Here is a 13,161-nt window from a genome sequence, read left to right as displayed (position 1 = left end):
CTTCCAGCCATTTCTGTATAGGCAGCTGTGGAGTAAGAGACAATGGAGACAAGCTGAATGTGTCTGGCCAACAGAGATGGAGAAGTGAGAGCCTCTAACCTACCTGGCAACACTACTCAATATTCAACATCCACACAGTGTACAATGCTGACCCTCTTGACTTGCTGTCAGCAGCTGTTGAAATATGATATTATGCAGATTTATGACATGGCACCTTGACTATTTTAATTTATGTCTTTCATCAGGCACAAGAACTCCAAACCTCCAGTAGAAAGTAATGCAGGGAGTGCATTATCACAGGACTCATGCACTGGTCACTGGCTCATGTACACATACCGTGGTGGGACCAGCAGGTGTGCAAAGCCACTGACCTTTCTTGTCCTGATTTGATGATTGAACCTCTTGCAGCACCGTATTTTGGTGACTGGCATTATGCCCCTGGTGCTGAATGATTTCCAATCGTTCCTTCTTATTGTCTGTGGCAGTATGCCTCCCACCACTAGCAGGATACAGAATCTCACTCTGAATCATTTAGCTCACAGTACCATTTCCAAGTACCCAATGAAGTGAGCTATTGCCTCATAGTCCACTGTCACATTTTTCTAGGATGCTGAAACACTTAGACAATGCTTCAAGTCTCATTCAAGTAGAATCGCTTTAAATATAGAAAATGACTAACTGAAGTTCGTCATCAAGCTATTCATCCTAAGTGGTCAGGAATTATGGAAGTCAGATATAAGTGCAGCTTAAAAATGTTCTTAAAAATATATTGCTGAAACGTCCATTTAACATCAAACCCATTGTCTTCAATTTTCTATCTAAGCTGCAGCATTTCCTCCACCAATATGCTGTAAATGATTAAAACAAAATATATTAGAAATACTCATCACATGAGAGAGAAACAGAGCTCATGTTTCAACTCTGCCACCTTCATCAGAATTCAAAGCTCAAATTATTGATCATCAACTTGATACATTAACTCTGTTTTCCTCTCCAGCTGAGTCTTTCCATTACTATGTTTTTAATATTTACTTTCATACTTAGTACCTGCTTTTTTAACAAATCTCCTGTGACAAACCTTCTGAGCGCTTCCTTGAAATCCAAATACGTTAATTTATTGCATTTTTGTTTAATAAAAAAAATCCCTAAATTATTGAACATGGTGAACTTGCAGTAAATCTTTAATGCTTGTCCCTTTCTTGTGCTGTGCTTATTCATTTGATCCGGAACTATGAGTTGTAAGAGTTTACATATAATTACCATTAAATTAACTAGTCCACAGTTATTCAGTTGAATGTTCTATTGACTGGTTACATTAATTATGTACCAGTATGTTGACATAACTTGTACATCCATATAGGATTGTAAGGGGTTTATAAAATTTAACAGCTGGGAAGTCAAAATGTTCACTCACTTGTTGTTGTGATATATTGTACTGTTGCTTCAAATTGATTCATATTTTGAGGTTGTGAAAAGAATATAGCCAACATCACATTCCCTGATGATGTCACAGTGAATGTCTGCAAAGGAAAGAGTTGGTTGCTGGAACAAATCCTGTCAAATAAAGATACAACTTTGAATATTGTGTAAAGCTGGTTCTATATATCGTTAGAGATTAAAAGCTTTTATTTCAATATAATTCTAATTTACACATGTCATTTCTAAAACAATAAAAATGGTTAATTGTTCTTGTAATAATATCAAGTCACTTCAAAAACTACAAAGAAAGAATATGATCAGAAATTATTCTGAGATTTTAATACCTTTGATGTAAGCTGGGGGGCAGCAAATACCTCAAGCTTCAGAAGAAAATAATCTCCTGTTTCAAAAGTACTTGTTTATTTTGGACTTTATGGGCAACAAATCACCTGTGTATCAGAAGAGACTTTTGCATTTAGCTAAATAATACACTGCAGATACTGCAATCTTTCTGAAATTATCTCAGCATAAGATAAACCAAATTAGGTTGCCGTATTGTGTGTTTATCCGGTTCTTATTAATCCTACAAAGCCAGCATTCAGCTAAATGCAACTAAATTGTCAGTTGGTATTGACATGGAATTGCTCCAACCTGCTTGATGAGATTGTACTTGAAAACTGGCTTACTGTTTACAGTGACTGTGCAACCGAATGTAGAATATATTATTCAGAATTGGTACATCAAGATAATTCTCCTCTTTGAACACAAACAAGACTAACAAATTATTTCAAAACAACTCAAATGAATCAGAACCATTTCCAGACCTCATTAACTTGATGACATACAAAGCCTTCCCCTCAGCCATGAAGTGAGTTTTGAACAACGTGAAAATTATTGAAAATGCACGAGTGAACATCAATATACTTATAATTTGATGGAATTAAACCTACTTAGTAGTCCAATTTATAAATGCAAAACAAATAGTTTTATCAGAAGATTAAAAGAACTAAGTTACATTGCAATGAACAAGATAAAAAAATGTTCAAGAACAAGTATGGTGGATATTGAAAGCCTAAAATAAAAACAGAGAATGCTAGAAATAGCATGTTTGGCAGAGGCTGAGGAAAGGGAAATTGAGTTAACTTTTCACCTCCATTACCTGTCATCAGAATTGGAAATAGCTGGAAATGCACTGGAGTTTAAGCAAGTGACGGGGGAAAAATGAAAAAAGCACAAATGGAAATGAGTGTTACATCACCTTCAGAGGAGGAGGAGTCACGTGAGGCACCACAGTCATAATAGTCAAGCACACTACAAACAGCACAGAAATACATACCATGATGGAGCCTGAAATGAATTTAAAATAGATTTCACATGGTAGCCAGCACTTCACTTTGTACAGGAGGAGACAGGGCTAGTTATGAGCACGCTCTTTAGAGAACTAAGATCAGCTGGGCATAGCTGCAAAGCTCATAAGTCACACATAAGATAGCTCTTTTTGTGTGGCTAAAAGTGATATGTCTTCCAGGCATTGTCAGGAAACAGAACACCTCTCTACATGACAGATGCTAGATGGTGGTCCTTCTTAGAGGAAAGGTTGGTACAAAGCGAATACCATCCAGAATGCCTTTCCCTCAAGAGAAATGTGCCTGTATCAGTGCAACCTGAGCTACCCTGCCAACTTGCCTTGATGTTCACATTAAACCTCTGGAAGTCACTGAAGTCCATCATGTCTTCCTCCTCCTATGGATATGGGCCATTCCTCTGCATCTTTCATCTGTCTAACAGGTCACATTTTGCAGAGCAGAACATACCACCACCATGTGAGAAACCCTCAAGGGAATGAACTGGGTCATAGCACACAACTGTCAAGGCATGGAACCATATTGTCAGGAGACCAATGAACTGACCAATGGTGGCAGAGGTTCTGTGATGGCAGCAGTCACTACGCAAAGGTATTAACAGTAATTACTTAAATAGATAACCCTCATCCTTAGCAATAATCCAAACAGTCTCCCTGGCAGCACCCGAAATTGCCTCAGGAGAAAGGCAACTGGCTTGAGTTCTTGTCTGCACCTGCAGATGGTCACACCCTGCACCCAAAGAAACCTTGCCAAGGAGGAAAAGTCCACATTCCTCTGAGCTTGAGTGGTTCTGTCAGTTTGGAATTCAGAGTATTGTACTGACATCTCATACAGTACATCTGTCATTGACATGATGCTGTGATTGGTGACGTTTTGAAAGTTGCTACTCAGGTATACAGCCACTCCCTAAAATGAGCCAGTGACAAGGTAGTTCAGGACTATTGTCACTGTCACATCTAAAGGCAGGACGTGCTCATACAATCAGCAAGGCATACATTAGCAATACCCTGTCTTGATAGGTGTCCCTCTAGGAGCTGGGTCTTTCAGGGTATACCTTTTGGAGAGTGTAGCACCTTCCAGCCATTCCTGTTCCTTGGGCATTACTTCCTGCGTGCCAGGGCAGCTAGCATAGCAAAGGAAGCAGTCAGATGTGAATAACACCAACAGATCGCCTTCCAAAATACACACATTTTTAATTTGGCATGATTTTGCTATTCTTTCACTGAGATTGAACTAACATCCTGGAATTTCTTCTTAATAGCATCATGGGTGTCCCTAAACCACCTGGACTCACAGGGCTCTGGGTGAAACAACATTCACTCTCTGTGAATGAAGAAAATATAGTATATTTGTTCCTACCTCTGCAAACAAAAATGGAAATTGTTTCACTTCACAGCATTAATGCCCCTCATACTACTTGATGAAGGAGCAGCACTCCAAAAGCTAGTGCTTCCAAGTGGGTGGCATGGTGGCTCAGTGGTTAACACTGCTGCCTCATGGGACCCAGGTTCAATTCTAGCCTTGGGCAACTGTTTGTGCAGAGTTTGTGCATTCTCCCTGTGTCTGCATGGGTTTCCTCCCACAGTCCAACAATGTGTAGGTCAGGTGAATTGGCCATGCTAAATTGCCCATAGTGTCAGGTGCATTAGTCAGAAGGAAATGGGTCTGGGTGGGTTACTCTTCAGAAAGCCAGTGTGGACTTTTTGGGTCAAAGGGCCTGTTTCCACACTGTAGGGAATCTAATCATATATTCAAATAAACCTGTTGGACTATAACCTAGTGTTTTGTAACTTTTAACTTTCACTGCAGACTAATAGAGAAGATTTTATCCTCTGAAACATATCTATATTCTTTACCTATTTCCAATGGAGTGCAAATATACTGATCTATTCATTGGGCATCATTCCAATAGCATAACTATTACAGGTCCCAGCTGCTCTTGTTCAATACCAGAAACCCTTATTCTAAATCTCAGAGATTGGGTCAGTGACTGAAAAGAAAATACCAGTGATGCCCATTCAAATCTATTCTGCAAAGGCAGAGCCACATCTTCCTAATTCACTCAAGACACAGATTGGTCAAACCATTCTTTTTCTTTTGTTTATTAAATCAAATTCCAAAGGAATCAAACAGTCTGAGGGCAATCCACCCCTTTTTCACTGTAACCTCACTCTAAGAAAGGTTCACAGACTTCAGACAACTTCAAATTAATACAGTTTCAAGTTTCCCTAAAGCCCTTCAATATGTAATGTGGACAGGGATATGGAATCCTTGTGATCTATATAAACTCTGCCCCACTCACCGCCTCACAGGCATGTTTGGCACAGGAGGCAGAGGCAGATCATAAACCGGCTGAAAAAAAACATTGCATTTATGAGAGATAGCCCAGAAGTGGAGGGTTCAAGTGCAAATTGCCATCAGCTGAAAGAGGCCTTACATCTTCCAACCCAGACATTTTATGGACACTATTACAATTTTCTGAATGTGACCTGTTTGTAGCTGTGATCGCTTACAAACACCACTGAACTGAAAATTTTGTTCAAAAAACAGTACTTTTCAAACTGCTCCAACATTTGCACCCAAAACTGTAAGAAATCCTTGGTGTTCACCAAGTGACAGGGAAATGGAAAAATCTAAACTGAAAAGTTGACAGCATTTGAATTTCGAAAAGCTGCAAAAGGTCAGGTGAAGTTAATTAAGTAAGCTTTAATAATTGCTTTTATTTCCACAGAAGAAGAATGGAAAACCAGTCAAATCTAGTTTTTGAATAACCTGTTGCTGAATAAGCCCACAGGCTAATGCTTTCATGGTCTGTGAACATGGTCTGTACACATCTAGTATGCATTCTCAGATTATCCCCTGTAACTTTTAAAGGGAGAATGTTTGCAATCACTTCTTTATTTGAGAGGTGACAGACAGGGAGCAAAAATAAGTCGTATTTTTTGTTCTGTCCTTTCCATTAAACCAGTTTATTTTGTGTTTGAACAAGATTTACTTCAAATCAGCGGAAAAGTTTATTAATCATGTTTTTGCATTCAAACGGTGCCCCTTATAGACTCTAAGACTTAGACAAGTTCTTCTCAGTAGTATAGTGAGGTACAATAATTTCTTTATTATTAAAACCAGAAAGTTTTGGGGCTATATCTGACATTTGGGCAATATCCCCAATTAATGTAAAGTTGAAAAATCATCAAAGATATCTTGGTTGACTTAGTCTATATTAAGCTGGTTCAAATATTGAACAAGGATGTCTGCAAATTATTAGCATGCATTTTAGAACGCAAAATATAATATTAAGCATTGAAAATAGTTATGGGTTAAAATGGAACCTTGAACACTGCTTTCACATTTTTAAAAAATTCTTGTTGGATTCAATTTGTTTAATAAAAATGGAATTGCTTTGGGTTATAGACAAGCTGTTCCAGAACAATTCTTATCACATACTTATATCATTGCAGAAAGTATTAGGCCATTAGGAAAATACAATTCATTTCTATTTTGTCCTAATAGCCTGCCTTTGTGACTAACACATATTCACAAGCATTTGATTGCATCTTGGTGAGCTTTGGTGCCAACAGACTACATGAAGAAAAAACACTTTTAGCAACAACTGGCAACATCTTTGTTTTAACATGTCATCTTTCTCTGATGCCAATTAAATGTCTATTTTAGTTTCTTTAATGCACATTAATGAGAGGGTTGGGTAAGGTTGTGAGAAAAAGATTAAACTTTCCCTCTTTGCATCCAGTCTAAGAAGCCTCCAGTTTACCTATAGCACAGCCATATGAACACAGGCTGATTGCTGATAGTGTCCTCCATTTTCTGGCTAAAAGGAACCTACAGGGAATGGCTAGGGGGCAGTGTCAATCTAATTCTCAAGTGGCATAGGTTCACAGCTCGAATTTGGCACAAAAGTGGCAAACTCACTCAGGCCACAAGGTAACTGGTGCTACAAATGGAAAATAAATGTCATTGTATACAGTGAGTGATGTTCTGAACTTGATACTGAGGTAGATTGTCAGTGGAGAAGGCAGTGGTATAGCGGTAATATCACAGTATGAGTAATCCAGGGTTCCAGACTAATGTCTAGATATATGGGTATTAATACAACATCGTGGCAGATGCTAAAATTTGAATTTAATAAACTAAATTGGGAGTTAAAAGCCATGTGACCATGTAATTATTTTCATTTGTCAAAACTGTGCTCTGGTTTGCTCATGCTCTTTAGGGATGGAAATCTGCCATCAATACCTATATGAGATTCTGGATCCACAGCAATGCTGCAGACTCTAACATGTTTTCTGAGATAACCTAGCAAGCCACTAATTCAGTGTGGGCAACAACTGCATATTTTTCAAAAAAAAAGGAGTCAAGTGGAGAGCTAAACTCTGTTGCATCACTACGGCAATGCCCTGACCAATCAGAATCTACCTGCCTGGCCTGAGAATTAAGATTGACTGCTATTCTGTTCTTGCTGCATCTCCATGCCAATGATGACCCAACCAATCAGCACCCTCTTCTCAGTGTGTACAAAATGGTGTCCCTTGCTTCAATGCTGTTTCTTGCAGTTCTGATGAGTGCAAGACTAAAAACTTCAGCTTCTTGTGTCCATTTCACAATATTTCAGTTCTGTACTAGTAAACATTTATTCTCATTTCAATTAGTCATTATTTACCAAAACAAAGCTCAATGCTAATCTCATAATGAAAAAATATCAACAAGTGCAGAATGTTTGGGATCAGTGAGTGGATTTCCTCAAATTTCTTCTAAATCTGTTGAGAAAAAATTCATCCCCAAGTGAACTTTGACAAATGCTGTTTCTATTGATTTGGTGGATGCTTTCCATAATGAGTTGTCACAGCACAAACTTTGTCATTATTCCTGATCATTTCACTCTCCTGATTTAATTCTATTACTTTTTTGTCCTACAAATAGTTGTTTGACAGTACAGAATTTGAGTATTGCTGAAAAGAAAACATTTTGTGTAAGTTTTTGGTCATGCATTCATCAAGACAATTTGCAAGAAATATCAAAGTGAAGGCAACTTATAGTTGTACAAAAGGAGAGAAAAGTGCTGATTGATTGGCAAGTGGGCTTTCTCCATAGAAACATGCCTTCCAATTACAGTCTGAGCACTCAAAGTAATCAGCTCTCAGAAATTCTGGCTGCTGGAGATTTCCAGTTGGTCAAATCGTAGACTACACAAAGTATGATTAGAAAGTAAATGTATTGAATTTCAAGTCACCAACTATTATTTCATGTGAAATGAAAGGAGTTCAGTCAAAGATTTACACAAGACTCAATAGTGTATGGTTACTGGCAACATAATTATTGGCTGCAAAACACTATAGGATATGTTAATATTGTAAATTGTGGTATTCAAATGCAGGTTCTCATTATCAGCACAGATACAAAAGATGCACGTAGTGAAAGTCACATTGATAATGCTCATTAATACAATGTCAGGAATGGATCCTGATATTTTCCAAAATCAAACCTTATGCTTAAACTGGGTATGCATGTGGCACATTACTGGGAAGAGAAGTGAAAGAACCACCCATTCATTAATTAAACAGTAAATCTGCCAGTACACGAGATGATTCCTTTGGTCATCTAGAAGGAGACAAAATCACAAAATAGTTGTGATCACAATGAGATTGAGCATGCAGATTAACAGGTGTCAAATATCTGCATTACGTCCACACAGTCAGGTTTGATCTACCTGGCATGCCTCTTGATATTCTTCATCATCTTGCATAAAATCCTATAACAGGGGTACTTTGAAAGTGATCCTCGTATATTACAAAAGTATGATCATTTCAAAAAATGCCACTGTACCTACAAGATTTTCCTTCCTTCCAGGTGATGACCATTGCCCTTTAAAACCCTCATCAACTGGAGGACAACACAGGGGAGAACCTTTGCAAGAAGAAAACAAGAGACCTGCATCCCAATGTGCTTAATTGCTCATGTTTTCAACATATATTTTCTGGTCCCCACATCGAGTGCTACCTGAATTGTACTGTTCCTGTAGAGTAGATTTCATTTCCAAAGTCCTGCTTTCCCCTACCTGATGATTAGTTTCTGTTTTCCAGGCACCAATGAATCGTAAAGTGCAATGTAACTCAGGCTGCAATCATCATTCATAAAATATTTCCGAATCGTGATTTGCAATAAATGGTTTTCAGGCGCTCTCATCTCCCAACGACATGATGACGCTTTATGCCACTGGATTCTTCTATCAGTCACAGGACATGCTGAGGGGTGAGATAAGATCATCAGAACTTAATGTTGGAACAAAACTGAAAGACCCATTGTTCTTTGTTACAACAGCAGATCATTGGGAAATACTGTTTCAGTAATGACTGGAACATGAAGTATGCTTGGATGCCAGTGAAAGGGTGGAACTTATAAATTTAATCTGTATAGATGGTTTTGAGATGTTTCCTGGATGTTATGAATATTTCATACATCTCCATAAATAAACTATTTTAAACTTGGTTAACATAATGGAAAGGTTACTATGCAGAAAGTTGACAACAATATGCTGCATAGGGAGTGATGGTGGACATAGCCTGATATAGATTCCTGCCAGATTAATCTGCTTTGTATCCAAATTGATGCAAGTTTCACAACAATTCTAAGATTGTTTTTAATTTCAGTTACAATTTGGAATCTGCCCTCAACTAGAATATAGAATTCAAGTCAAACTGTAGCTGTCTCAAAAGATGATCCAATCTCAGTCATTAGAATATCGAAGGCAATTAATCTTCTCTTGCCAAATACAGCTGCTTGTTGGTCTATTATTTTCAAAACCATCTTGCCACTTTCCCATGCAGCTTGTTTTACATTATCTACAAATCTTATTTCTTCATGTCCCCCATTATATTAAGTGGAAAAATTGATTTTGGGAAATATCACAGCATGAACACACTGCTTGTTTAGGTCAACACATTCTGCCTTTTTCATCAAGCATCTGAGTTAACTTAATTTTCACCTTTCGTTTTGCTCATTTTGAGTTTTGTTTTGTCCTTTTCATTACCTGCCTTTATTGCAAACCTTTTGGTAAATTGTTCTTATCTCCATTGCTTTTAGAACTTTGGCAGATTTCCTTCATAGATTCAGTAATTACATCCCTAATAAAGACAGTAGATTGAACAAAACGCAAACTTTGCAGTGTCATGTATCTCTCTCATTTTTTTTAAGAAAGAAAGGAAACCTATTGTTGCGCAACTGTTCTTGCACTTCAGGGATTCTCAGTTGAGCTGATTTTTTTTTTACTTTAAGCATAAAGGAGACAAGAACAGAGTAACAAGTTTTCTGACTGGCCCTTTGCAGTAACTGATTTTGTACAAAGACACATTGGAAGATGGTGCTAAGAAAAGGTGGGTTGTACATACGTAGAGGCTGCATCTGCACTTATGTTAAGTGTGCAAGCTGCACAACCTGGGATGGCTCGACAGCAGCACTAAAAATGTTCCATTTTAAACCCTGCTGTGGAACCAATGCTGCATCTGGAGGCAAAAGCAAAATCTGGAGTTCCACAGTGTGACATGTCTTGGAAAAGGTAGTGTCAACTATGAAACCAACAATGCAATCCAGGAATGAATAGAACTATTTTTGGGTCAAATTCTGTCAATATACAGTTCTCCAATGTTTCCGATTTATAAATATAAGGGCAAAACATACATGATGCAAGAGTTTTCTCTGAAATCTGTTACATGTTGATTGCTTTGAAATATAATAAAGTGAGACAGCCTTACAGATTTATGCTTATCATGTAGCACATACTACAATAGGAGCTTTCATTGCAATGGCATTTTCAAAGGTGTGCCCAGTAAAAAGCCTTCCAATGAAGTCTAACTTCATAATTCATCTTGATTTTAGACACAGGCATACACATTTTGTCACTTATTCACTCACTCTGCAACATTGGAAATATTGGTTAGCTCATAAGATAAGAATTAGGAACAGCAGTCTCCATTTGACTCAGTAAGATCATGATTCACCTGATTTGGGACTTAACTCCACCTGTCTGCCTACGCCAGAGCCCTGTTCTCTCCTATCAATCAAAAACCTGACTGAGAGTTGAGTATATTTAATGACACGGTCTCCACTGTGAGCTAGTGGAAAGCATTCCAAACAGTAATGACCAATCTTCAGAGCAGAAAGTCTGCCTCATCTTCATCTTAAAGAGAAAAACCCCTATGTTTAAACTGTAGTTCTAGTCCCTCCCATGAGGTGAAACAACATCTCAGCACTTTCAAACTCCTTCAGAATCATAACACAAAGAACAATGAACAAAGAAAATTACAGCACAGGAACAGGCCCTTTGGCCCTCCAAGCCCGCACCAATCCAGATCCTTTAACTAAATCTATTGTCTATTTTCTAAGGATCTGTATCCCTCTGCTCCCTGTCCATTCATGTATCTGTCTAGATACATCTTAAACGATGCTATCGTGCCCACCTCTACTTCGTCGCTGGCAACGCGTTCCAGGCACCCACCACCCGCTGCGTAAGGAAGTTTCTATGTACATTTCCCTTAAAATTTTCCTCTCTCACCTTGAACTTGTGACCTCTAGTAATTGAGTCCCCCTCTCTAAGAAAAGGCTTCTTGCTATCCACCCTGTCTATACCTCTCATGATTTTGTAGACCTCAATTCAGTCCCCCCTCAACCTCCATCTTTCTAATAAAAATAATCCTAATCTACTCAATCTCATTTCATGGCTAGCGTCCTCCATACCAGGCGACATCCTGGTGAACCTCCTCTGCACCATCTCCAAAGCATCCACATGCTTTTGGTAATGTGACGACCAGAACTGTACGTAGTACTCCAAGTATGGCTGAACCAAAGTCCTATACAACTGGAACATGACCTGCCAACTTTTGTACTCAGTACCCTGTCTGATGAAGGAAAGCATGTTGTATTCCTTCTTGACCACTCTATCAACCTGTGTTGCCACCTTCAGGGTACAGTGGACCTGAACACCCTGATCTCTCTGTACATCAATTTTCCCCAGACTTTTCTATTTACCATATAGTTTGCTCGATACAAAAATATATACCCAACCTAGTCAACCTTTCCTCAAAAGACAATGCTTGCGCCTCAGCATTCAACCTAATGAACTTTCACAGAACTGCTTCCACTAAAAGTAGATCCTTCCTTAATTAAGGAGACCAAAACTGTACACAGTACTCTAGAGGCAGGCTCTCTAACTCCCTTCACAGTTGCAGCAAAATTTTATACTCCATCCCCTTGCAATAAAGGTCAATGTTGCACTTGCTTTCTGAATGTCAGTTGTATCCGCATGCTGACTTTTTGTGATTCATCTACAAGTACACCAAGGTCTCTCAGTACTGTAGCATTCTGCACTCTCTCACTATTTAAATAATACTCGGCTTTTCTCTTCCTTCTCCCGATATGGGAAGCCTCACCTTTTTCCATTTTATAGTCCAACTGTAAAATGTTTGGACACTCACTTAACCTTGCTATATCAATTTGTTTCCTCCTCACAACTAACATTCTTACTAGGCAAAGGACACAGCATCTTTAAGCTTTTATGTATCTTTGAAGTGCTAGCTGGTAGAATTCATTGTGATCAGTGCCTACAGGAAAGATTTCGAGATGCCAGTGTTAGACTGGGGTTAATAAAGTCAAAAATCACACAACACCAGGTTATAGTCCAACAGGTTTAATTGGAAGCACTAGCTTTCAGAGCGGTGCTCCTTCATCAGGTGGTCAGGACACCCACCTAATGAAGGAGCATTGCTCTGAAAGCTAGTGCTTCCAATTAAACATGTTGGACTATAACCTGGTGTTGTGTGACTTTAACTTAGAAAGAAAGAAGGTGAGTGGCTGAAACAGATGCTGTCCCAAAGAAGAGTACCAGTCACAATGATTTTCTATTCATCAATTTCACTCATACTTGAGTACAATACAGTAACATAGCATCATACAATGTTATGGAACAAAAGGAGACCATTCAGCTTATCATATTCATGTTGACTCTCTGGAAAAGTAACTCAGCTGGTCCCATTCTCTGGCCCAATCCTCATCACCATGCAAATGCTTTCTCTTCAAATGATTATCCAGTTTCCTCAGTCTGCTTACTGCTGACAGGCAGTCCTCATGCCCATAATTACAAACAACCAAACATTGGGGCTTACATCAGAAAATGCACACGCAGTGTGGCTGGAATCAATTTTGGAATCAATTGATGTCCACGGCACTGAAAATACTGGCACCATGCAATGGCTTTTCATTGATTATGTTGTTTCAATGTTTAAATAATTTGACTGGCATCCATGATTGTTGCAAATTGTGCATTATATGTTGTGATGCAAAGAGATAATTTTTTAGTGCCTAGTTAATAATA

The 13,161-nt window shown here is 38.5% G+C and overlaps 1 protein-coding gene across 2 annotated transcripts in view; it reads right to left on the bottom strand.

Moving 5' to 3' along the window:
• LOC122555251 (suppressor of tumorigenicity 14 protein homolog) overlaps positions 1–13,161 on the bottom strand; it is a 143,029-nt gene that overhangs the window by 91,005 nt on the left and 38,863 nt on the right. For both annotated transcript variants that reach the window (XM_043701044.1, XM_043701043.1), the window contains exons 7-8: positions 8,854–9,040; positions 1,415–1,554 (exon numbers count right to left, since the gene is read on the bottom strand). In XM_043701044.1, the coding sequence (XP_043556979.1) occupies positions 1,415–1,554; positions 8,854–9,040 (327 nt within the window). The remainder of the gene's footprint in view (positions 1–1,414; positions 1,555–8,853; positions 9,041–13,161) is intronic.

The sequence above is a fragment of the Chiloscyllium plagiosum genome, chromosome 12 (assembly GCF_004010195.1).
Source record: "Chiloscyllium plagiosum isolate BGI_BamShark_2017 chromosome 12, ASM401019v2, whole genome shotgun sequence".
NCBI classification, from domain to species: Eukaryota; Metazoa; Chordata; class Chondrichthyes; order Orectolobiformes; family Hemiscylliidae; genus Chiloscyllium; species Chiloscyllium plagiosum.
The sequence above is the reverse complement of the archived record's forward strand: the minus strand, read 5'-3'. Positions and strand labels throughout refer to the sequence as shown.